Raw genomic sequence first — 26,362 nt, forward strand, 5'->3', positions numbered from 1 at the left:
TCTGAGTGAATCTGAGAAACAGCCATCAACAAAAACTTTTAAAGATAAAGCTAAGGAACTTTTTCAACAACTGAAAGAAACCTATCTGATTTCTCCATGGATTGAAATTTGGGTGGCATTAGGTGCATTTGTCCTCATACTTTGGCTCATCATGGTACTATGCTTGGGACATTTTATTGAGGGAAAATATGCAACAATGGACACAGCAAACCAGAAAATCAACTTGGTCCTTAAACCACACACATCTTCACACGTCGAGAAAAGAGAACTTTCTTCAGTCAACTTCACAGCCAACCCTATACCCGGCGGGGTAGCATGGGACAATACTGATTATGAAATCTATGGTCCGGTTGAAATCCTGAAGTATCCACACCAATTCAAGATCTCATTGAGTGACTTTGTAAAACCAAGCACATTTGCTGATGATTGGGACTTTGAAAGTATTAATGATATGATGTCTGACCTAGTGATGTCTGCTAAATTTACAGAACATGATTATTTGCAGGGTTCGTCTAATTATGATCAGATGTTCTGCTACAACCACTATGGTAACCATTATCTACATAAATCTGCACAACCTAGAAATGTTTTAAATTATAACCAATGGGAACATTGTGCTACTCCTCCAAAAGGTAGCTCGAAAACATTTTATGATAAATATTCATACTTTTCAGGGTTTAATACAAGTAAAGCAGAAACATTTTATTTCAAATTGTCAAATAAGACCGGTATGAAGACCATGCTTACAAACACAAAATTGATATATTCAGATTCATTTTTTGAGCAAATGAATACATTTGGTTTTGATTTCTGGAACAATAATATTGAAGCAAAAACTGTTTGGGGTACAAGAGATTGGCAAGTACAAGGTATAGAATCATTGTTTAGAGCCTGCATGATCCCAGAACAAATTATATTTTTGAATGACACTATTCAACAAACTACCTGTCTTGGCTTAGCCAAAATCAAAGATTTAAACAAACCGTCTATTCCAAAGCCAACAGTGAACAGTAATAGCTCTATAGATGTTGAGATAGACGTAAACTATATATTAAACCAAAACAGAACACATCCTGAATGGAAACAATGGTTGATCTGGCCCACAGATACAAATAACTGTCAAGACAGATTCCTGAACAAAATACAGGGGTTCACATTGACCAGGCCAGACCCTAGATATTCCCAAAGACAACATCCAGGGATAGTAACCACCTACAGTGTGGGCAAGCTCTGCCTTCAATGGCTACAAACATCCACACTGGCAGAAATTAAGCAACACCTAACTTTACTTACAGAAGGTGCTGACTTGCGTGATTTCATTATGGGACCACGCAAACAGCGTCAAAAACGTTTCATAGCGGCCTCTATATATGCAGCATATAACGAAGCCTGGAAAGAAGCTCAAATTGAGACAGCAGAGAAAATACGGGAAAACGACCGTATTCATTTGGAAAAATCACTTTCTGTTGTGGACAATGGGTTAATGACTCTGTCTTCCAGAATATATTCTTTGGACAGCATTGTGTCTTCAGCAATCGATATAATATCGCAAGACTTACTAATGTTACAACACGGTCAGTCCCAATTGCGTTCTATTGTACAGCTTGGCTGGACGTTACAAAATCTGCGTTCAGGCTATGTGCCTTGGCGTTTAATCAACACAACGTCATTATTTAATATCGTTAACCTTACTGATAAACAAATCAGTATGGCACAGAAGGGTGCTGATTATACAATTCTGAGCATTGAGAAACTCGAGAGATTACCATTAACAATGTCAGAACGACCTGTCATTGAATGGATAATACATGGGATAATTAATATTCCGATATCAACTTTCAGGTTTCAATACTGCCAAAAATATATACAGGCAGGCCAGTATGAAAGGTTGGGTAAAGGGTACATTAAGTCAACATGGAACTTGCCCTATACACACGCATGTGTCAGTAATAAAGGCCAGAGTGTGTTTCTTAGGGGCAATAATTGTGCGAGGTCACTAAGCGGTACACTTCTGTGTCAGGGTATTAGCTTGCATGGAGCCTGTGTAGGGACTTCAAATAACCTTTCATGTCATCAGCTAGGCACACCCGCAACCCAAATAGAACCATTCTTTAGGAGACTCTCGAACGGGAGTTACATTCTAATAGTAGATCGCAGATGTTGTAGTTTGCTGCCTGGAAAACCTTATCTCATAACTGTGACTAAGAAGGTCATGTGCTGTGAACGAGTATTGTTCCCGAACGATTCTCCAGACAGGGAGGCAAGGTTATGGCCCAACTTGAACATTGCTTCTATTCGAATTGATACTTTAAGCAGAATGAAGACAGTGCTCCTACAGATGCCGACCAGGCTAACGTCATCAAAAGAAACGTATGATCTCCAAGTTGCAAGGACAACGGCAGAGATTCATTCACTGTTATCAACTAATTCCCCCATACATTTCGCAGAAATACTGAACGAAATCTTAAATATTTCTGATACCAGTGGTGTCTCAAGTGTATTTAAGACAGTGTTTTCAGGAGCTTTAACACCATTCAAAGCCATCCTGGGTATTTTTCCTGATTTTGTCCATTCCATTTTTGGCGGACTTCCTCTCCTATTGGGACTAGTGGCAGGCATCCTATTTTTGATCCTGTTGCTTCGCTATGGCAAACCGTGTCACAGACGAGACACCAGCGACGATGGAAGAAACGATACTAGCCATGCGCTACAGGGACCGCATAACTAAAGTCCTTGGACTAGCCCGGCTGAGAGACCTCAACATGACTTGGTTTCTTTCATTTAGACCCTTGTGGCAACGTTGTGTTATGCCTGTATTAAGGTGCTTGCTATGTGGCGAAGAATGCGTGTTGGACACCTGTCTGGCACTACAATCGGATGTGCCAATGGACGCGGATACATTGTTGGGTCCGGTAACGGCTCATGCATTGTGCTGTCCCCAGCGGCTACCAATCCTGATGACGGCATTCGTGGAGGCTTCACCACTACGATTAAGGAGTAGTGAAGTACAAGATGAAAGCAGCATCGATCAGGTACAACCTTCTGTCAGCTATGCTGGTCATAACATCAATGAAGGCAATCATGCTCAAGAATGCATGGTAACAACTTTTTCCGAGTTAGTGGAACTTTCGCAAGAAACTGTTGACAGTTTTTTCAACAGTCTAAATGATATGATGTTTTCACCCGAGCAGAAAGAATGACTTTGAGCAAGCTAGCACACGGCGTTCCTCACATCCTGAATTTGGCCTTCAAACTTTAAAAAGCGATATGGGATTTTTTTCTCATCAGTTTTTCAGACAGCGGGAACAATTTTTTTTCCAATCGAAAATATTTACACAATTTTTGGTACACCTATCTTCTGCTTAAAGTAGAACTATTCTTAGAGAACTAAATTTCTATTCTTAGGTGCTCTAGAGACTTTAGTCACCCTCTAGCATGTTCATGAGTATTTTATGCTTTGTGATGGAATGGTCTCGCAATTTTTTTTCTTCTGTATTAAGAGCCATTTCATGTGTAAATTTCTCGTTTTCATTTATGCTGATTTAGAAATATGCGTAACAGATTTTTCATTTATTATACTGCTTGAGTGCATATAGTAACTATTCGCATCTTTTCGTGTATTTCACATTTCCAGTTTTCGAAATACATGTGATTGTATTTTGGGGTGGTACGGTATACACATACACTACTAGTTTTTTACTATGCCTAGATTTGTAAATATGGACATAGATTACGTGGAGTGGGTGTGATGTATTTCCTATGGGTACTGTATCGATCCCCCTATTCCTGACCCTTGTCTGGTTAATAAGTAACTAGCAGCCATTCAACGGCGCAAAAACCGTTATCTGATTACGCCACACCACGGCACAGAAGCGTGTTATCTGATTAGGTCATAGCGCATGCCATCTCATTAGGCAAGCACTATTTCTCCAGCCCCCTAATAGGCATACGGAGTTCTCAAAACAAATCAAACCTACAGCGACCTGGGAAATCCCCGCAGCCATTGTTTTGATTTCACCGAGAATTTCAGTAAAGAATGTGCTAACGATCAGTCCGTATGACATCCTTATTGACGTATTTATGTCCATCCTTACGTCAATCTCGGCACCTTTCAGGTATAAATATTACCGACATTGCCTTAAGCAAACACACGCGGTGGTGACGAGATTGGAGCAGCGAGACTTGCCGAGGAGCCCAGCTGAGAGCGAAGCCCACAGACGCTGCCCCTCCTTCCTGACGCGCTGAGAGAGAGACGCTGCTTTTCTCTTGCCGAGAAATCCAGCTCCGGCGCTTCCAAGCCGCCCTCGCAGGCAGCTGAAATATCAAGACCTGGGATAAGAGATACCAGCCCTCAAACCTTCTAAATCCCAGGTACTGAACTGAATAACCCCTTGCAGAGAATTCTTGAGTCAGTCCCTTGGCAAAACAAACTTAACTTAAACTGCTACTTATCTACTCCCGCCCACGTATTAGGCTTAGGTCAGGTACACTGGGGTAGGCGTGGTTAGAAGCACCAGTTGAGTACGATTAGTCAAATGTATATATGTATGTATCTATTTTATCCATTTTAAAGTATCATATGGCTCAGAAACCATATCAATGCTTTTACAGTATTATTTTATAATTCTGTCTTTACTGTATGCACTTTACTTAACTATAAGTATTGCAATAATAGCGATTAATTTCTCTTGTACGAGAAAAGAGACTGATCAATAAATAACATCTTTTATTGAACACGCCCATCTCTTCCTTTCTCTACAAACTGGTGAAACTAAGAATGCACTGAACTGACTGAGTAAAATAAGTTGTCTTGTTTTCACACGACTCTAGAGATACACTCTTGATTAGGGGAGAGCAAAGTTGTCATGTTCTATGGTTGTCAGAAACGAAATCCCTTCTTGTCTATCCAGGGAGGTTCAGATCCTCCTTGCCTATTCGAGAAAGTTTCTAGTGAACTCTGAGCTAGCTGGCAAACACAAAACTTTAAGTCTAATATCGTCGGTAGAAGACCTAGTTAACCTCTGCCCTAGGTCTATACTATTGAAGATATTATTCCAATGCGCAGAGCCTATTGGGATAATAGGAACTACACTACACCGGACTTTAAAACGGGTCTTGTCTCTACCAAGCCCGTTCTCCCAGCTCACAGGCCAGTCTCCTGCCTGCATTCCCACGCCAGCCGAGATAAGCATCAGTGTGCAGCCCGCAGCATTTAAGCAGAGTCCCTGATTTTTATTTAATGCATTTTTATAAAGCGCGGACTTTACCCGAAGGTGTCAGAGCACTGTACAATAGAACCCGTTACGTTACATGAGAGAACTGTTGCAGGGATAGAACAGACAAAAATAGAATGAACAGACTGTACAAGCAAAAGTAAGAATAAATATGACAAATTTTACAATGACTAAACAACTTCCTGGCGAACAATAGCAGGCCATAGAATCAAAACAACGCAGGCAAAAGGAACACAATTTCAAACACAGCAAGCACAGGATGTATAAGCAAAAATATAAACATATGTGACAAATTTACAATGATTAAAGAACTTCCTGGCAGGGTCTGAGGAGGGAATTAGTTCTGAAAGGGTCTTTGGAATAAAAGAGATTTGAGGTCCGCTTTGAAGATCTGGATGGAGGTGATGGCACGGAGCGAAGGAGGAAGCGAGTTCCAGGTTCTCACCGCATTACCTGAGAACGATTGTGCCAACAGTTTTTCTCTTTTGAAGGAGGGGGGTTCAAGGAGGAACTTTTCCGCATTCCGATAAGGTCTTGAGCCTCCAGAAAGTTTGAGTTTATTCGCCAGATAGCGAGGGGAGGAAGAGTGCAAAGCTTTGTGGGTGATGCACGCTGTTTTGTAGATAGCTCTAGCCTCGATGGGAAGCCATCGGAGAGAAGACAGGATAGGAGTGATGTGGTCACTTCGTTTGGACCCTGAAATGAAGCGAGCTGCTGAATGGAGGACAGATTTGAGGGGGGAGAGGTGAGGTTTGGGAAGGCAAGTCAGAAGAGAATTACAATAGTCAAGTCTAGAGAGAACTAGCGATTGGACCAAGGTTTTTAGGTCATTCTCCGGGAAGAACCGACGAATCCCCCCATAAAAGTCGTAGTTGATAACGTGCGCTCTTGGCCATGGAGTTGATGTGTGAGATTAGGTTGAGTCTTTTGTCAAGTATGACACCCAAGGATTTAGCGCAGTCCACAATGATGGGTTTACTGTTGAGTAGATTTGATTGATCCATCCAGGCTTGATCAGGAGGCGGAGTGAGAGAGCAAGCTAGATATGAGGAGAATTCCGTTTTGGAGGGATTGAGAATGAGTTGGTGAACTAGCATCCAGTTGTGAATAGTGTTGAGAGTAGAGCGGAGTAGTGAGAGATCATGAGGTGAAGACACCTTGAGGTAGATTTGGGTGTCATCCGCATTGAGATGGTGGAGGATTCCAGATTTGCTTAGAAGGTTCCCTAATGGTTCCAGATAGCGATTGAACAGAGTGGGAGCAAGGATAGAACCTTGAGGGACGCCTTGACCAACCACCAGTGGAGACGAGAGACTATTTGCAATCTTGATCATTTGGGATCTGTCTGTGAGGAAAGAGGCAAACCATTTGAGTACTGTGCCTTCCATGCCCATTCTCCATTGAAGAATGTTAAGGAAGGTGTTGTGATTAACAGTGTCAAAAGCTGCAGAGAGGTCAAGAAGAATCAGAAGGCACCGTTCCACTGAATCGAGAATATGCAGCGCATCATCGATCACTTGCAGCAGGGTTGTTTCAGTGCTGCAGTTTTGAATAAAGCCCGACTGGAACATGTCGAGGAGATTATTGTCCATAATGTGTTGGGACAGTTGTTTTGCAAAACATTTTTCTGTGATCTTTGAAAGAAAAGGGAGATTGGTGATGGGGCGGAAGTTATTGAGGTCATTTGCATCTGCAGAGGGTTTTTTTTTTTAGAAGGGGTGGTAACTTGTCCTGTTTTGAGGACACTTGGGAGGGATCCTTGACTGAGGAAGAGATTGACTAGCCTGGTCCAGTAGGAGAGAGTGTTAGTATAGAAATCAATGGCGATGCCACTGGGAATGGGGTCAGAGGAATGGTTGGAGGGTTTGGTTTCGCGGATGCATTTGAGGAGATAAACCTCTGAGATGGCGGCAAAGTTCTGCCAAGTACTAAGGATTTTCGCTCCTCGATGGGGGTGGGGTGGGTGACCTGTTCCACTAGAGATTTTACCTTTTGATCGAAGAATATAGCGAACTCAGTTGCTTTCTTTGATGCATCCTCAGGGTTGATGGTTTGGGGAGAACAATTTGGGTTTTTGATGAGGTCGAAAGGTTTTTTGGGTCTGTTTTTAGCTGAATCGAGGAGGGATCTGAAGTGTGATGTTTTTTCCTGGAAGATGTGTTTGTGGTATATGGATCTTGCTGAACGTAAAAGAGAGAGGTTGGGGGTGGATGGAGATTGTCTCCAGTGCTTCTCTAAGATTCTAAGGTTTTTCCTTTTGTCATAGAGAGCTTTGTTGAACCAAGGAGCTGATGGGGTGGGTCTTTTCCTTTTGCTTTGGAGTGGAGCAACCTTGTCGATTTCGACTGTGAGGATTGAGAGGCAAAGAGGAGTGAGATCCTTGACATCCGTATTGGGGTCTAGACTAGGAAGAGACTGCATAGCAGAATCACACAGTCTCAAGATCAATGATTTTTGTGTTGCGGAACCACGCAGAGGCTCTTTTGGGTTGGCCGAGAGTTAAAATGTGAGAGAGGTGAAAACAGAAGGGAATGAGGAAATGGTCAGACCAGTCCACATGGATGGGTGAAGCACTGGTAATCTTGGCTGATTTGGAAATCAAAAGGTCCAGAATTGAGCCCTTGGCATGTGTAATTTCCGAGCAGTGTTGTGCAAGATCGTTAGAGGAAAGAAAGGTTGCAAGCTTGTTGGCAGCCGAGTCTTCCAAAGAGCCCCAGTGGAGATTGAAATCACCTAGGAAGATCTGCTTGTGGCTCTGTGAATATTGGTCACTAATGAAGTCAATGAATTCCTCCATGAAGGAAGAGCAATTTCCAGGCGGGTGGTAGATGGTATGGAACCTGAAGGGTGTGCCATGATGAACTTGGAATTCTAGGGAGAGGCATTCAAAGGTGCGAAAGAGGGTAGTGGGAGAGGCTTTGATTTGGAGGGTGTTTCTGAAGATAATCGCAACACCTCCCCCGATCTTGCCTGGTCTGTCGTTTCTGAGAATAGAGTAGTCAGTAGGTAACAAAAGATCAAATGAAGTGTGAGAGGAGTCATTAAACCAGGTCTCAGTGAGAAAGAGCGTGTCGAGATTGTGGTGAGTGATGGTTTCGGAGATTTCCAGTTTGTGTTTGGTTGCAGATCTGCAGTTATGGAGCATACAGTGTAGCTCTGATGCAACTGTTTTGGTGATGTGAGTGTCTGGACTGATGAGGGGGATAGGGATTAGATTCTTGAATGAGGGTGCCCCTTGAGGGGGAGGCTGGTAAGTTCTGACGGAAGAGATGGTCTCAATGGCAAATTGAGTAGAGCTGTTAGGAGAGGCGAGTGTAGGGGAAATTACATCGATGGTCTTGTAGGTAAGCCAATAGGTTGGTAATGTCTGTGGAGGATAGATTGTGGTTGGCTTTATTGGGGCGCGGGAGCAAGAACTCCTCGGGAGGTTGTTCGGGGATGGGGATATCTTAGCACATAGGAGTGAAATGGATGCTTCAAGCAGGGAAATGGACGAGATGAGGGAATCAAGTTTAGTTTCCAGAGAGAGGTGTGCTGAGCATGGAGTGAAGGGTGGCTCAATGGTTAAGGGAGAGAGTGGACTAGGCGAAGGAGGACAGGAGGAAGTGGGGGACCGGGGAGAGTGTTGGGGTGCGGGGGTCGACGGTGGGGGAGGAAGTGAAGTATGCAAAAAAGGGTAGTGGGCTGTGGGGGGCTGAGGGGAGATATGTGATGAAAGGGTCTGAGGGGGGGAAAGAAGGTGGTAGAAAGGAGTGAATGGAGTTACTGAGATATTTTTACTGGTGTTGAGCAGAGGTGAAGAATAGAGATCATACCAAGGAGAAGAAAGTTGAGAAGTAGAAATGGATGGCTGGAGGAGGAGGGGGGAGGGAGGGGGGCAATGGGAAGGCCATGGAGACGGTGAGGCGAGAGGAGAAGGGGTTGAGCAGGGAGAGAAGGGAGGGAGGTCAAAGGGAGGCCACACGAGTGGGGAGAAGAGAGAGGGTGCAGGCCAGGTACCAGGGTAATGAAAGGTGAATGTAGGGGTAAAGGCACCAGGCAGAGTGCATGGCGAGAGCAGCGCGCATGCGCTGCTAACACCAAGCGAAACCTAAAGAAGATGGGAGTAGTGCAGACCCCTGGGAAACTCCACAGCTAGCCAGTCTTTCCTTGGACCAGAATGGAGGAAGTGACACTCCCTGTGAATGCACAGAAAAAAGCCCTGAACAAACCAAATGCATGCTCACCAAGCCTAATATTGGTTAGGCGGTGTAGGAGAACGGAATGGTTCAATGACCAAAAGCTAATAAGAGGTGCAACTGCAGAAGACCTACTGGCTATATTGAGCAATCTGTCCTTAAAGAGATGGGAGTGCAACAACCAGCACTGCTTTGGTACTATTAAGGAAATTAATCCTGCATGAGTCCAGTCTAGAGCACCAATTACAAGATAATTGGCCAACCATTCAGATAAATGTTGCTCTATCAGTTACAAAAAGGTGAGCAGCAATGTCATGGGTCTTCTCAACAGGCCAATCTGAGAACATAATAGGCGGTGGCACATCAATGGAACCGGTTCACCTAGTTTTGTAATATAGGTTGCTCTTTTTGTTGGCAAAGAAAGGAGTCAAATATTACATAGCAACTTGGTCAGGGAAATAAAGGTGGCACAGAGAGGGGGAGAGAAAGACTGGATCACTTTAATGAGAATCTGTGCAGGATTGTGAGAGGAAAGAATTTGAGATTAAATGAATTCAGATTTGGCAGTATGCAAGCGTGCCTTGTAGTATATGAGTTGGGCCTTATACTGGAAGTATAACTCTTGAGAATATTAGGATTGGCTTGATGGTCAGTGCAGTAACATGCAACACAGCCAATAGTGCTCCTCTGAAGCACTGCTGTACACAAATGTTTACTAGAATGTATGATGCAGAAACAGTGAGTTCTCTTCTGACTTAAGGGCCGAAAATCGAAGATGTTTCCAAGAGTCAGGTGCACCATTTCTCTAGTGCGGTACAAACAGGGAACTACAGTCCATCTGCTTCACCGTTGGAGGAGGGTACACAGCATATTGGGGACTTTTTAAAAGGTCGGAGCACAGCAACAGGCTCTTTTGCTTGCGGGCGGTGATCAGAAACACTTGGTAGACAGCACTGCATCATAGGAGGTATCAGAAACACCGATTGGGGAGAGAAGACTCCATGAATCTGCCGATGCCTACCATATTTGGTGGGGAAAAGAGGGAGGATTTGATTCCAGGGGGTGGGGTGACCAAAATATAGGGGGACAATAACAATCCTTCAAATTTAACAACCCAATAGGAAGACTATTTTCACATTTGGTATGATTTGAAAATATAAGCAAGGCCAATCAGATATAGAAAGGAGAGGCATAGCCTCCCCCTCTCCTCCCCCTTTCCTAAATAACGTATGCGTGTTCAGGGAAATGCAGGGATTTCCAGATTCTTCTACCAGGCTGTAGGCTACTGCTTGTCTGAGGCAAGTAGAGGGACATAAAAGGGAAAGTATAAGGGGATGAGAAGAATATAAACTAGAAAGATAGGTGATGGTTAAGGGGTGGAAAGTTTGGGATTTCTAGGCTTTCCATCAGGCTGACTACTACTACCTTTTCAGGCAAGGAGAGGAATATAAAAGGCAAAGCATAAGTGGGCGAGTATAATATAAACTAGGAAGATAGATGATGGAAAAGGGGGTGGAAACTGTAAGATTTCCAAGCTTTTCCTCAAGGCTGGCTCCTGTACTTTTTTCAAGGCTTGCAGGAAGACTCTTTCTATGCGAGGCAAAATAGAACTCAGGACTAACTTGGAACGAAGAAAAGCCCTGACGATGAGAAAGAGAGATTTTATGTAACCGAAGAAGGTGAGATATAAATGTGAAGAACCGAAGTAATGGCAGGGGAAAAGGACATTGTGGTATAACCAATGGAGAAGATGTATCATTTAATTCTAGAATAACCCTCATGCATAGGAGGAGAAAAACATTATGTGTAACCCAAGGAGGAGAAGTAGAACAGTCACTATAGATATGCCTCTGGATAAGGAGAGATATAAGGGACGACGTGGTGAAAACGAAAGGAGGCAGATTTACTCAAACCAAAAAAGATCTCTCAGCCTAAAGAGACAGTTGGTGAAGAGGCCCTACAAGGCAAAAAGAACCCTGAATAAAGGAACACTGATGTAAGGGTTGGAGAAACCAAAAACAAAAAAAAATGTTTTGGACACAATATTATAACCCTGACAGTCCACACAAAAGTGTAGGTCTGTTGATACTTGCATGGACACCACTATCAATTCTCTGACCCATTTAATATACAAGCATGTCATCTTTCCAAACAAAGCAGCTTGGCTTCCCCTGCCTTGATGAACTGCTGGATACATTATTGACATCCTGTAAATTATGCTCTTAGCTGTCACAAAATGTGCACAGACTGATGTTAACCCAAGGTCCATAAAAATAGAAATGCAAAGAGGTCCAGCACTGCCTTAAACTTGCTGCCTTTTTGTTAATGTGTCCGGTAAGAAGTAGGTCTCTCTCCTACAGAGCCAACTTGTTCTACTGTTTTTACAAGAAGGAACTCACAGTCCCCCTTAGTTGGTTTAACGGCCATAAGCAATTCTGACAAGCTGGATAACTTGGAAGCACTGTGTTGGCTTTCCTGGTGGCAGTAAAGCCAGCAGAATAGTTACCATTACGTATCTTCTTTATAACAGTGTAGGGACTCTAGGTCAAACTGGCTTGAGCAGAAGGACATCTGTTGCTGCCCAACAATCAATGCATAACTATGTTGTTTCTGACTCTAAACAGGCGGACTACCTTGTATTCCAGCTAGATCTGAAGTTGCACAGGGTGCTAAGAAAGGCAAATCCCACTGCCTGCCTTTCGTGCTTCATTATGACCAGGAATAATGCTCTTGTGATTAACTACCTCTCCAAAATGGTACTGCTTGTTCCAGTGTGCCAGGAAGCACTGATCCTTTACCTATTAACGCAGAACGTTTGGAGAAAACCATGGGTGTAGGGATTAACCTGTATGGCCATGTGAAGGTCAGCCTCCCAAACATCCAATTAGACCAGTACATTCTCCACTGGGTTACCTATATGGTCCTCAATGTTCAAGATTAGATTGGCTATCTGGGAGATGAAATGATTTTTACTGGGCAAGTCATCTTAACATCTTAGTTTGAAGCATATGAAGCAATTACCATCCTTGGGAAGAAAGAGAGGCGAGTAATCTTACCCACTTTCCTCTTATCGCTGTGACTGAAGGGCCTATTCCCCTGGAGCGTCTGTGCCTGTTGAGAGCCCAGAGAAATGCCAACTTTGTTTCGCTTAGGCTTATGGCTATGCTTTTGATGACCTTGTTAGAAGGTCACTAGTCACCAGCTAGAACACATTGCTTGCGATCACAGTCTCCTTTAGGTTAGCCAAATACTGACTAAGCTCAGGTGGTCTCTCGTTCTAGTGTCGCTCAGCAAACAAAAAAGTATTCAGGGGCTCAAAATTCTTTGCAATATTTATATCACCCGTCCATGCCAGTTTTGTTTGCTAAAAAAGCAAAAAGATCTTGAAAGAGCCTCCTTATTTCCTTGAACCTTAAAAGTATTTTTGATATTGGTCTCAAGTCAGCCCAAACATCTTGCTCACAACAACTTTCCTGGTGAATAGTGCAGTCACTCAGTCTCATAATGATCTGGGATAGCTTCACTTAGGCTAAGGGAACGATGGCTCAATAATGCTGGCACCTGCACTGCTCAGCAGAGCCAAACATACCATCTCAATAGTTCTTATCCATGCAAACAGATATGGTGTAGGAAAGTGTAATACCTTAGAAACATGGTAAGTGGAGGGACTATCTACTTCCTATAGTGGCAGCTGCAGAAGGAACTTTGAGCTCACATAAACTCTAACTTTAACCACTTGTAAACTCATTACATTTCACAAGAAATTCTCCATTAGAATTCTGTTTTGCCTTTTTTGTCTAGCTTCACGTTTACTATGTTTAACAGCTCATTCACCTTCTTATGCTGCACTGAAGCTTCTAGCCTTCTCGGTCCTAATCTTCAGAACAGCAATATATATCCTGCTAAACTCAAGATCAAAAGATGTGAAGCCACCAAGAATAGGGCCCTAGAGAAAGGGTAGCAGCGTAGTGTTAAAGCAGGGAAAGGAGAAATGAACTGTGGATCCTGAGAATCCATTCTTAACAGACTGAGAAGCCATAAAGGCAGTCACCAGCTGATATTTGTTAGCATCATAAGGATGAGCCCTTTGGCCTGATCTCTTTCAGCTCTGCTGCCATCAGGCTCTTCAATCCGGATTTCGCTCACACCTTCACCATCGCTTTAAATCGACCTTCTTATTACTATGGGACCAACCTTATCAAAAAATAATTATTGTCCCGTGAGCTCTAGATATATAGAAAAAAAACAGAAGCGTTAGCACATTGGAGGGTCAAAATAAAATCTCAAACATTTCAATAGGAAGGAGCTACATTTCTGATAAGAAATTGGCCGTTGGTTAATATTATTGTATGGAGCTTAGTTTGATAAAGCTCAGTGCTCTTAAAAAAAAATCTTATGTCATAGGCCCTTCAGAAATGTTTGAGGCAGAGTTTTAATTTATACTCCTGCAAAGGTCTTTGTAAGATGAGTAGAGATGCGAGGGAATCTGAATCCAATTACGGTCCTGGACCACCCAACTTTAAGCACCACGATGGTAACAGGATTGGATAAAACGGTGTTACAACTAAAAATCAGACAGAGACTGAATAAAAAGTAGTGGCTCTGCTGGTCTCCATGAGCTTTGGTAGTCTTGGTGACTGGCATCAAGTTAGGGACACAGTCCACAGCAGTCTCTGATCACTGAAGTCAAGCTACCATTTACGGCTCCTTGTACTTTTGTTGGGACCAACTGAAGTAGTCAGAGACTCATCAGGCTGGTCTTCGATTGCATTTTTTGTTTAGTGGCTAGTCTCTCAGAAATGACTTGCATCGTTGAGGTTTTCTGGCAGGTGCACCCAAGGGATAGTGATACCCAGGAGAAGCACTAACCCAACCAGGACCAACTGAATCTTCAAGGACTTGACTCTGATTAGAGCGTTCTTTGGAAACACAAAGGCAAGACAAAGGGTTCAAATGGTTCTGGAAACAGGGAGAATTCCACATGTCAGTGAAGCTGGACCTCACACGGAGGGTGACCTCCTGGTCTCTCTGGGCTTAATAAAAGGTAGGCAGATCAGGGATGAGATATGATCACCCTTGCATCAACAGTAAATGAAGCAGTTCAGTGATTCAGATGCTCCTCCATATTTTATATTCTTCCTGTTCTGTGGCAACCCCAGGAACTTCCTCTCCTTTGATTTGTCCTGAAGCAGATTTTCCAGTTAGGCGAGCCTTGTGCAGGTCTTCTTTTGGATCAACTACACAACCGGCAGACAGACTCTCCTTCTCTTCACAGGTAGGTAACTTCAGTAAGGCAAGTCTGCAGGCTTCCCAGATATGGCCCCAGTCTAAAGGGACAATGACTATCAGCCAGAGACTTCAGTCATGGTCTGTGTATTTTCTCTTCCTGCACTTGGGCACACGCCTCATCTGTATCCCAATAATGATGAAAGAACAAAGTAGTAGCAGACCCCTTTGGCGATTGAGATAAGATGCAAATGTGAACAAGAGCACCTTCTTTAATGAAAGGTGTGTAGCCCATCCAATTCTGGAGGTGCATCTTGCCCTTGCTGCTGCCTAGATTTTGCCGAACTCCCAGCCAAGAGTACCTAGGCTTGTTGAAATGTATCCAGGTGTTATGTTTTTTGGCCTTTGGAATGAGGCCTGCATCTACGGCAGTTGCCAAGGGAAATGCGCAAAAAACAAGAAATAGGTTACGAGTGCCTTTCACCAAAGACAGGAAAACCTACTATTAACTAATGGGATGGGCGGCAGACTTTGCTCAGCAAAAACACTTTTCATGGAGGGGAACAGGAGGTTGGGCTGTCAAAGATGGACATCACCAGGTCAACACAAAGGAAATATGTTATGCAGCATAGAGCGTCCAAATGGAGCTCAACTATCACCAGTCAAGACATGAACCACACACCTAACACGCACTTAGACTTAACAGACATTCCTGCACCATGTCAAATACACAATGAAGCAAGGAACCATAGTTATGGGCACTTCATCTATAGCCTATAAAAAGCGTGTCAGTGATACAGGTAAAACCACTTGTGCCTTGAACTATAAACAAGCTGCCACCACGATCAGTCACTGTAGAGAAAGAGGGTTCATTTTGACTATCCCCTCTGATATCAGAGTAAATCGTGGAGCACCTCCGGTGGTCTCCCATTACTGTCAAGGTTCAATGTAGGAAAACACAGGGTGAAAAAATGTACCTGCTGGACAACACAGCTTTTTGAAATCATGCAGAGACACTTAAGGTCAGTAGAAGAACAAGTGGAGAATCAAGCCTCCCTACGTATTTTTTAAATGACAGTCACTAAAAGTCTAGTTGATGAGGCCAGAAGAATTAGAAATGAAAACACAAGAGTCCCCTTGAAACTGAGTAAAGGACCCGACGTTTCAATCAGTATTGTTGTTCAGAAAACTACTCCAAGCTGTCAGCTCTTGCAATCTCCAAGAGAGGGAAGAAGCTCAACCATGTGTGCTATTTACCAATTGTAATAGCAAGGAAAATGTTTCTTACCCTTTAATTATCTGTTCCTAGATCATAGTACTGTAGATCCACAAGCTCTGCATAGTCCTTGATCTAGTGTTAGGCACGGACATTTGAAACTTGTATTTCTTGAAAGAAATTTGGAGTCACAAGACCTGTTGAGACCCCTAGTCCTCAATGCACCAGGACAAAGACTACAATTCGACTTTTTTCTGCTCAGCAGGTGAGTAGTATAAGTGGAGTGTAGTGGTGAAGACATGTACTGTGCACAGTAAAAAGCAGACTGAAAAGAAATGGACAGCATCTGGAATGGGTGTCGTGGGGCTGAGCCTTGCATTCACACAGTGTTAAGTTGACATGAGCTTATTAGAAGATTAAACACAATTTTTCCTTTCTGCTCCCTTTTTTGCACACAGCACACACTTTATTAATTGTTTAGAGTAGTGCCAAGGCCTTCAAGGTTATTTCAATACTGTGGTTTGTTGTTCAGACTGATCAGCGCACGTTCTAGACATAACATATGCAGCTGCGGCGACCTCAGATACTGGTGGCTTTAATAATGCACTGTGTAGGCATGATTGAACACACTAGGAGAACATTCGTATGCTGAGAGCTGGTGCAGAACTCGATGTGATCCACTTCTGCATATCTTGAGGTATGGGGTCGCCCACGTAATAAACTAACCTACTAGCAAGGGAGGGTGAAATATAGGTACTTATTTAGCCTGTTTCATTTAGCATTATAACATGCTTTCTCCCTTTCTATTTTATTGAATAGGAACTATGCTGACAATCTTATTTCTCATAATATGTCTGCTTGTATTAGCTAAAATGCTGCACTTGAGATCACAGCGTTAAATAAATATTTTAAACTTGCACGTGTCTCCCTTTATTCCCTGTTCTGGACTTGTATGAGAGTATAACGAAAGAGTGTTCATGTTTTCCACTATACCTGAGGTAACCTAAGTTGCATGTTCTGGGTAGTCTAATCATTGGTGTCTTTGCTAGAGGACTAAGAGCTAATGTGACACTGATTGCTAGTCTGGTAGGGGATTTTGGGTACTAAGGTGAGTTTTGGCACACCCTAATTCACTGAGGGCCTAGGTGTCTGTGCACAGTTCTGTGTATGAGCAGAATCCCTGCTACATGGGTGCACGTGAATCCACAGCACTAAAAACACTACAAACCGATCGTTACAGGGTATAAAATATAATTTGTAGCATGTGTGGCAGTAGAAACGCATGCCACTTTAGAAGGTAAAGCAGTTGCTTCCTGATGCAGTGGCTACAAGCAGATGATGCAGATGTTTGAAACAAATTTCTTAATGGAATTTGGTCCACTAAAGCCTGTTGATGGGCTTGAATGTCCACACACAAGTATTTTGTGAACGTGTGTGGAGTTGACCAAGTGGCAGCTTTACAGATGCCTGCAAAGAACGTAAGCATGAATGAGATTGTGGCTCCATTTTTGTATCTGGGATATCTTGAGGAGGCACAAATAGCATGCGCTTGACCGTACAAGTGTGTATGCATTTAATGATGCCTCTCGTAAACTGAATTGGAGATGAAGTGTTCCATGTGAGGTATGGCAAAGGCTCTGAAAAGTTGCTTAGTTTTACAGACTTGATCCCATCAATGGGACCGATAAGTGCCATTTTAAAAACTATTGGGAGTACAAGTCCCTTCTCTATTACGGAGTCTGAATGTGGAACAGAGATGGGAACATCAACAGTTTGATTATTGTGGAAAGGAGAGACAACCTTTTGCACGAATGTGGGACTGGTTCTAAGGACTAGCCTTGTTCCTGTCGATCTGAATAAATGTTCCAACTATGTGTAAAGCCTGCAACTCACTCATGCATCTGAGGGTGGTGACTGATATCAAGAAGGCTATCTTCCATGACAAAACTGTATAACAAAGAAGTTGAGTGGTTCAAAGTGTGGACCCATGAGCTGTGTGAGAACTACATTTACTCCCAGATGTGGGCTAGAGGAGTATTAAGAGGAATAATCCTCGAGGGTCTCCATGAAGACTATGATGATAGAAATTTTGAAAAGGAACATATTTTTCCTGTTCTGCATGTTTGTTGAACCAAATGTATAGGGATGGAAGTGCATGTTAACTCAGCCTTTTGGAGATGTAACAGGGAGCAGATGTTGCCTTGCAAAGACAAATTGCGGGAGTCCATGTGATTATTTCTGCAGTGGTGGACAAGAATGTTCCACTTTGCCACATAGCAGGCATGTGTAGTGGGCGTGCACACCTTGCTCAGAATGAGCATGCACTCCTCTTGGAACTTGAGGTACCGGAAATTCTAGGATCTCAATTTGCCAAATTGCGAGGTTGAGCTGATTGGGGTCTGGGTGTCTAAGCCAACCCTGATGCTGTTTGAAAATGTCTGGCTTTAGCTACAGTTTTCTCATGTGGACGGAACAACACCTGTAGGAGCATTGAGTACCTTTTCTGCGTGGCCCAGGTTGGTGTCATCTTCCCCAAGTATGGAATCAGTGAGAAAGTAGAATAAGAATACGCAATTATTCAGGACCTGTTCCTCAATAGTGCATTGCCCACACTGTGGGTGTGTGGGGGTGTAAAACAGGTCGCGATGTTGATGCCTCACTGACATTTCTGCACTTGTTGATGCATCCTTCCACAAAATTGTCTAACCTCAGTAAATGCTCTGCTAACAGATGAATGTTGATGTCAAAAGCCCAATGCCAAATCTTCTGTATGGCACATATAGCAAGGGGGAGTGGCTGACTCAATTTCTGGATGTAGTACAAGGCCATTACCTTGACCGTATGTACGAGGACTGGTTTGCCTAGGGTGAGCTTGAGGAAAGTTATGGCCAAGAGCTCCAGGTAGTTGATGCAACAACCCTGGTATTGTGGGGTCTAGGTGCCCTGAACTGTCTTGTTGTGAAGGTGAGCTCTGCAGCCTGAAATTGAGCCTTTCATGGTAATGTTCACCTGCGGAGTGAGTTCATGAAAGATCAACCAAGCAACAGGTTGTTGCAGATAAACCGTTGTACAGCAAGACAAGTTTTGATCTTTACAAACACTAGATCCTTTATTGAGCATCAGCTTGTGATCATTGCCTAGAAAGGGAACTCTATGTAGGAACAAGTGCAGCCGAAAGTCTGGCACTATGCCTATACAATAAGCCTTCAAGCCCAACAATATCATTTCCACCCTTACAGAAAGATTATGTCCCATCTGAAAAAGAGGCACCAGCTTTTGGAAGGTCATCAAACTCTCTTGGGTTGGAGTATGCTTTCCCAGTGTAAGTATTTACAGTGCACCCTAGGAAAGGCAAGATCTACTAGGGCTGGAAGTGGTATTTTGTTTGCAATGATGCGGAATCCTAACTTGCGAGAAAAGACACTGCTATATGAGTGCTCGTGATCAATCTATCATCTAGATATGGAACGATATGAATGACGTTTTTGTGCAGACATCGATAAGTAGACACTTTGTGAATACCCTTGGAGTAGTAATGAACCTGAAGGAAAAGACAGTGAACTGGTAGTGCTGTCCACGTACCACAAAGCAGAGATTCAGCTTGTGGGCAGGATGACTGGGGATGTTGAAAGAGGTGTCTCAAGTCTATTGTCGTCCATGATGTCCCCTTGACGGAGCAGCGGGATGACATCTTGCAGGGTGATCAAGTAAAAATGGTCTGACATGATGTATTGATTCAGGTGCCAAAGGTCCACGAATGGCCAGAACAACCGCCCTTCTTGGGAATTAGGTAGAGGAGGGACGGTTGTTCATTGCTCAGATTAGTCATTGGGTTATGAACCCTGAGTTTCGGCAGAAGGTTATTTATGATAAGACCCCATTTGAGACTTTGCTGCGTTGGTGTGGGGCACCAGCTTGTTGACCCCTTTGGCTAAGAATGTTTTGAGCACCTGAAGACAGTCTGGGCTGAGGACGTGGTTTAGAGGTGAAATGTTTGGTGGTGCACAACTCTAGGCAGTACTCTTGTCTAACTATAGGGAGGTCTCATCTGACTGAGGTAATCGATTCTCACTCAGAGAGGAAGAACGCCAGCCTTCCCCCCCCAACAGGTGTTGTACGATTTGAGGTGATAGGAGAGTCAATGTTTAGAGTATGTTGAATCCTGGTTGGCAAAGCCTCACTATAACGTTGGCTGTTACCTCTATAAGTGCTAGTAACCCTGCCTTTGGGTAGATCCTTGGATCCTCCTCTGGGTTGTTATTTGTGAAAGGTGGACATTGAGGTGGCAAACTAAGTAGCCCCCATGGTCTGTGCCGTTTTTGATTTTCTGTAGCACCTCATCGCTTTCAGGGCCAAAGTAATGGTCTTCATCAAAAGTCACATTCAGAATATGCTGTTGCACCTCAGGCCAGAAACCAAAACGTCTGAGCCAAGCATGTCACCAAAGGAGGATTCTGGTATTAATGCCTCTCAATGTTATGGATACAAAATCCAGGGCATACCTAATCTTTGCAATATATATAATTTTGCCTTCTGCCACCAGCACCTCTCCTCTCTTCTATGTGGCTAAGTGTTCGAAGAGGTCTTCACTTTCCTCTCAGTGGTGTCTTTCATAGCAGGAGAGCCAGTCTAAAGAATTTGTGATGCACCAATGTGTAGCAGCCCACAATGCCACATGCTTGCCAGCAGTGTCTATTAATTTACTCTCCTTGTTAGGCGGGGAGCATACCCGTTGCTTACACTGAGGTACATCTACGTGCTGTATGTACAGCCGGAGAGATGGGTGGAACTTGACCATGGAAGTACACTCAGTCAGCCAGAGCAGGTCTGAACTTTTACTCCACCTTTAGCTTTCACTGACTCCTGTAAGTTATCAGCTGATTTTAACATGATCTTAAGCATGAGCAGTACTGTACTGATTGCTTGGTCTTTGAAAGAGTCTCTATGAGGAACTCATCTTCACCTTATAATGGTGAACGGCCTTCCGAATTACTGCATGATAAGCAGTAGTCATCAGGTAGGGTGGGCTTAGTAGAGTTAGGCTCTTGGGCCACATTATCGGTGGGATCTACACTGTATAGTCGTCCATGGGTCCTCACCTTCACTGAGTGATAAAGGCTCAACGTACGGGTCCTGAAGGTGAGAAGGTCTAACTGGGGTCTGAATCTATGTGAGAAGACAGAGGAGGAGACTGTAGAGAGTGAGAGGCAAAAATGCTCTAAGGTTCTAGTGGTGTCCACTGGCCGAGTAAGACCCAAAGATAGGTGTGCTTTCAGGCTGCATTCTAAGTTTGATACTAGACGCCCTCCGGAGCAGTGGTCTGCCTCAGTCTGGGGGCACTTTGCGACGTAAAGTCCCTAATCTCTGACTTTATTCCTAACAGGTCCTTAGATCCATCTCGAATCACACTCCACCCAAGTTTGGCCATATCTCTATTAAACAATATTACCAAGCATGCCGTCTGGCCTTATCGTCGTTCGACCTAAGGAAGGGATAGAAAGTGTCAAGCAGTTCCAATAAGGAACCAGATAGCACACCTGATTAGACAAGTAGTCTGAAACAGTGTTCCTTTATCAATATGCCAAGGCCACCAAGAATCCTCCCCAGAAAATGTATCAAAGTGTTGTAGTTCAAATTGACTTCCACTTGTCTCCCATTTTCTTAGAGATATGTTTAGGACTCCCTTTTCTGGCACTTGTAATCTGTATGCCACATTCCTAAAACTATGTAAAAAATCTTCACCCCGGATAACATTTAGTTTTTAAGCATCACCACTCAGCCCCTTAGGTAGAGAGGTCTTTTATCCCAGATTAGCCTGCAAGATACTGCCCGAAGACAATCTTGGTAATTGCTGGCATTTAGAAAAGCTGATGCATCCTGTCTGAAGCTGATAACAGTTGAATACCCAGGGAGAGTAGCAACCGCAGCACGTGTTTGCTCTTTGCAGGGAACACTTCCTACACGTCCCCTCAGATAATGATAGCCTTAGCTGTCAATAAGGTATGCAGTGCGTCGCTTCTTCCCAAGAAACTGTAGTTAGCAAGTTGCTCTACTACATGTTTCCTAGGGCAGCACATAGAAGTAGATTTAGGGTGTTAGGCTTTTGGAAATGTTCACTTTATGCTAGTTGTGTACAACGTGTCTACTTGCTGTTTTTATGATACCATGTGTGATTACTTTAGATATACTGAAAAACAGGTTCACCCTGTTGTAATAAACAATTTTAGTTAAAAGTGTCTTTTCTTTTTAGATGTGTGTGTATGATATTGTGAAGAGCAATTTAAGACTATTGTTACCACGATGCCCCAGATCCCTTTTAGGGATTGTTAGTAACCCAAAAGTAGGGATTTCACTTCAACAATGTATTGAGTGGAGTTTTGGAGGTCTACAATAACATGTCTCTCACATTCAGCGCTGGTGCAAAGTTCACTCAGATCACCCGTGGGTGGGAAAGCAAACCTTGTAGAGCTATGCGAGAGTCAAATCTTATGCAAGGTTGAGATGACTGACCTTACTAATAGTAAAAATAGGGTCCTTAGGCCTTGACCTGGTCTTCGGTCCAGAGTGCTTTAAGAGCTGGGTGCTCAGCCCCCTCCTAGTTGACTGAGTTTTCGGAGGACAACATCTCTGGGCTCTCGCACCACTCGGCAGCTGGAAGACTGGACAGGCCTTCGTCTTCTTCCTCAGTGCTGAACAGATCTTATGGCTAAAGATGCCAGGGGTTTCAGTGAAGGCTTTCTGCTGCATTTTGTGATGAACCTAACTCTAATCTGGTCAGTGCCGGAGGGGTTTCTTCCAGCAGAGGGCTTAGTAGTCATCGTAGGTAGCCTTGAAATGTTAAGGTGATAGGCAGACATTGCACACGTCGTGGTGATCAGGTACTTTTTGTTGCACCAAAGGCACAACTGGAAAGGTGTCCATTCCATAAAACCTCCTCCCCAGCCATCTTCTGGAATGCAACCCAAAAAGCATTGAAGTCCCGCTTGTGCCGGTTGTTTGTAGAGATGTTCATTCATGATGCTTCGTGAAGTAGTCCAACACGGTTTGAAGGGAGCAGGAGAAGAATTTGCGAAGAATCCGCCGACCGGACACTCGATATTCAACAGTTGTTCGAAGAAGCATGGTTGGAAAAACAGGAAGGCTGGTCCTTATGTGTTTGCAGAAGAATGAGTTGGTCCTGGAATTGACACTCAAACGTTTAGAACCAGACACAGGAGAAAACAATCTGAGGTGGAGTCTTTGTCCTTGTGCATTGGGGAATAAGGAATGATTCATAACATGTCTTGTGACTCAAGACTTCTTCAAAGAAAAAAACATGCTGCAAACATCTGGGCCCAACCCTAGATGGCCAGCGAATGCAGAGCATGAATGGGCACACAAGCTATTAACATATCAATTCTAAAATATTCAGGAACATCTGGGCGAAATAGAATAGAAAATCCAATCCCAGGTAGACTTGGTTCCATACAAATTTGTTAGGTAGTGCCTGAACTTTCATGAGATTTGAAGCATTGCTCACCTGCTGAAAATGGCCCACAAACCAGTTTAACAGCTACTTATTTTCATCATATTGAGAAAATGTTTGATAGGGTGAGAAGCAAGTTCTTAGAATTGATGCTGCTGGTGTTTGATTTGTGCTAAAATTGATACTGGCCACTTAAAAATGACCTACATTCACTATAGTTCTGAATAGCTATGCCTTTAAAAATCAAGAAGACATCTGTGACAATCTTCCATTGGCCTTGTTCCCTGCCTGGAGTCCTAAACTGTATTGATGGAGGCACTCAATCATTACTGTATCTTGAAAACCATTAAGATGCATGTGAACAGGCTTTGTTGTTTTCAGTTTAAACCTATAAACAGTGGTAAAAACAACCCAAAGGAGAATCACCTAAATCAGTGTCAAACGATTCTCCCCATTAAACACAAATTTCCAGGGTCTACCACAAATTAAAAAGTCTTTGAAAGAAAATAAAATCACACAGAATGTGCTTTTTAAAAAACATTTAACTGAAAAGTAAAAGCACAAAGTGCCTTTGTTATAGAAGGAAAAAGTACCAGTTTACTCTGCCTGCATTTCTGGTTAACCACTTCAATTGGTCAAAGGCCAAATAAAGAGGAATTGAAATGAAAGTAATATTAGAGCAGCTTATTGAGGAGGGGTGCCTCTTGGAAGGAGAATTGGGTGTTAATGTTGTACATCTTCAATATCTATGATGTATGAAAAATAACTAAATGTCATGATAGCTAAATAGGAATGCAATACAAGGCGATTCATACGTTCTTTCATCACGTAATATGATACATAATTGTAGAAGTCAATTATGGCTTTATAAGAAGCAGGAACTTATTTGTGTTGATAGCTAAGCAGCGGAACTTATACTGTTGCAGGAAAATCATGGTAAGAGTACATTTTCAAAGCCTGACATCTGTAATGATCTTTAATTTTACAAATAGACAGAGCAAATAACCTTCCCACCTTCTGGTTTTGATAAAGCAAAGTTATACAGTTTATTATGAAACAAAATAAGACTTATAAAGTCTTCTGTGCGATTAAGTCTGTTTAATCTGCAAGCAGTTCATATTGAATACCTACCAAAATTCCTCATAAGAAGCCAGATTAGCCCTGGTCACGCTTTCCAAGTGTGGTCCAATCTGAATAACCAACTCAGCCAATTTTTCTGCTGTCTCCTTGGTTTTGGCATCAACTGTTGCTAAAATAAAAACATTTATTACATTTGGAGAATTTACTATGTATAACTGCACCAAAGTTAGAACTTGTGAGTCCAATACTATATGATGAATGTGTTATTTATCTGGTGATTGAAGGTCCCAGAGTGAGATATGTCAGTAGCCTACTACTCTTTAAAAAATGTCATCACCTAAATAAGCCAACCAATACTTTTATTCTGTCTTAACCACATAACAGTATGTCCCTAAATTCCACATTACGTCTTACCCAGAATTCTAAAGTTAATTCCAAGTTCCAAAATGACTCACTCATTTCCGCCACAATATTAGTCTGAAAGTATAAGATGGAAGTGGTCCACATAACACCAAACAATTGTCTGGCAACAAATATTTTGACATTTTTTTTTTAAATCTTTATTTATAAAGTTTTTCTCGATGAACATCACAAAGAATAAACAGCCTGGTAGGTTACACAGTTACACATTGCAGTCATTTGACAATCATATAGGCATCGTACACAGGCAGGTGATCAGTCCGGGCAAGGAGTAGTCATATATCACATCTTATTCGGTACAGTGGAGCAGGTATTTCCCAGCGAGGGACAGGAATTGACATATAAACAGCCATATATCACGGGCAGTTAAATCAAGCAGACAGGCTTACTGTATACGTCCCCCCCCTTATCCAGTTCAATCGACCAGTGTCCGTACAATACCCACATAGGAATAGCGTAGTGCAGGGAGACCCTGATCTATACCACAAGCGACCCACAATCTATAATGTGTTCAGCCCTGCCCCAAGCCAGTTCACTACAGTGTCCCGTACTATCGTCCACTGGTGTTCTACAGGAGTGTCTACAGAATGGGTCCCATTAAGATGAATGCTATTGCCCCAGCACTCAACTGTCATTGTCTGAGTCTGTGGATGCTGCTGCAATTTCTAACAAATAGGCCTGCAGCGGGCCCCAGATATCGTTTGACCTGCTCCGTAAAGGCATTAAATCAGCATAAACAGTAGTCTGATCTTGACAATAAACCAAATCATCAATCCACTCCTTAAACTTCGGAGCCCTCCCTCTACCCCAACGACATGCAACCCGTCTCTTAGCCAGTAACAGTGCAACATCTATAAATCTACGGACCGGTTTGGGCACATCCCGCGTGTATCCCAACAGCATGAGTAGCGGGTCTCTATCAATCACCCCGGCCGTCATGACCTGTAAGGCATCCTGTACCTGTGACCAAAATTCGGAAACCCCTGGGCATTCCCACGCTAATTGGAAGAATCCCGCCCCCCCTGCATTGCAGCGATCACATCTATCATTGTCTGCCAAGTGAAAGCGTAGCTTCCTAACAGGTGTATAGTAGAACCGTTGCAAAAATATTTTGACATTTTTTAAGTAAAAAAAGATCATAATGAAAAAAGTGGAATGCTCTATGAAAAGTGACATGATGAGAGGCCAGAGTGGTAACCTACTTGCACATTAAGGCGGATGAAATTTCAGTTAGAATTACATAATTCACAAATCTACTTTGCCATAATCCACAAGTTTGTAGAAAAACATAAAACGGAACAGCGTCACTGACCATCCTGTTGGATACTTCTAAGATTGCGAGCAACTATGAAAACTTCAGTGGGAAGATCACTGAATCACACATCGCTCAATTTGAGTCAATAGTAAGGAAACTGCAAAAAGGTTAAACAGCGTTTTCATTTCTTTTCAACATTCTTATGTAGAGAAAAGGAGGCTTAAAGAAAATTGTCACTTTACAGTCTGTGTGCAAAGATCATGCAGAAATGAATTAACTACTAGAATA

At 43.0% G+C, this 26,362-nt stretch overlaps 1 protein-coding gene across 1 annotated transcript in view; it reads right to left on the reverse strand.

Moving 5' to 3' along the window:
- LOC144818325 (uncharacterized) overlaps positions 1-26,362 on the reverse strand; it is a 557,334-nt gene that overhangs the window by 204,563 nt on the left and 326,409 nt on the right. Inside the window, exon 6 of the mRNA XM_078675638.1 lies at positions 24,451-24,568. Coding sequence (XP_078531764.1) covers positions 24,451-24,568 — 118 coding nt within the window. The remainder of the gene's footprint in view (positions 1-24,450; positions 24,569-26,362) is intronic.

The sequence above is a fragment of the Lissotriton helveticus genome, chromosome 2_1, assembly GCF_964261635.1.
Source record: "Lissotriton helveticus chromosome 2_1, aLisHel1.1, whole genome shotgun sequence".
NCBI lineage: Eukaryota > Metazoa > Chordata > Amphibia > Caudata > Salamandridae > Lissotriton > Lissotriton helveticus.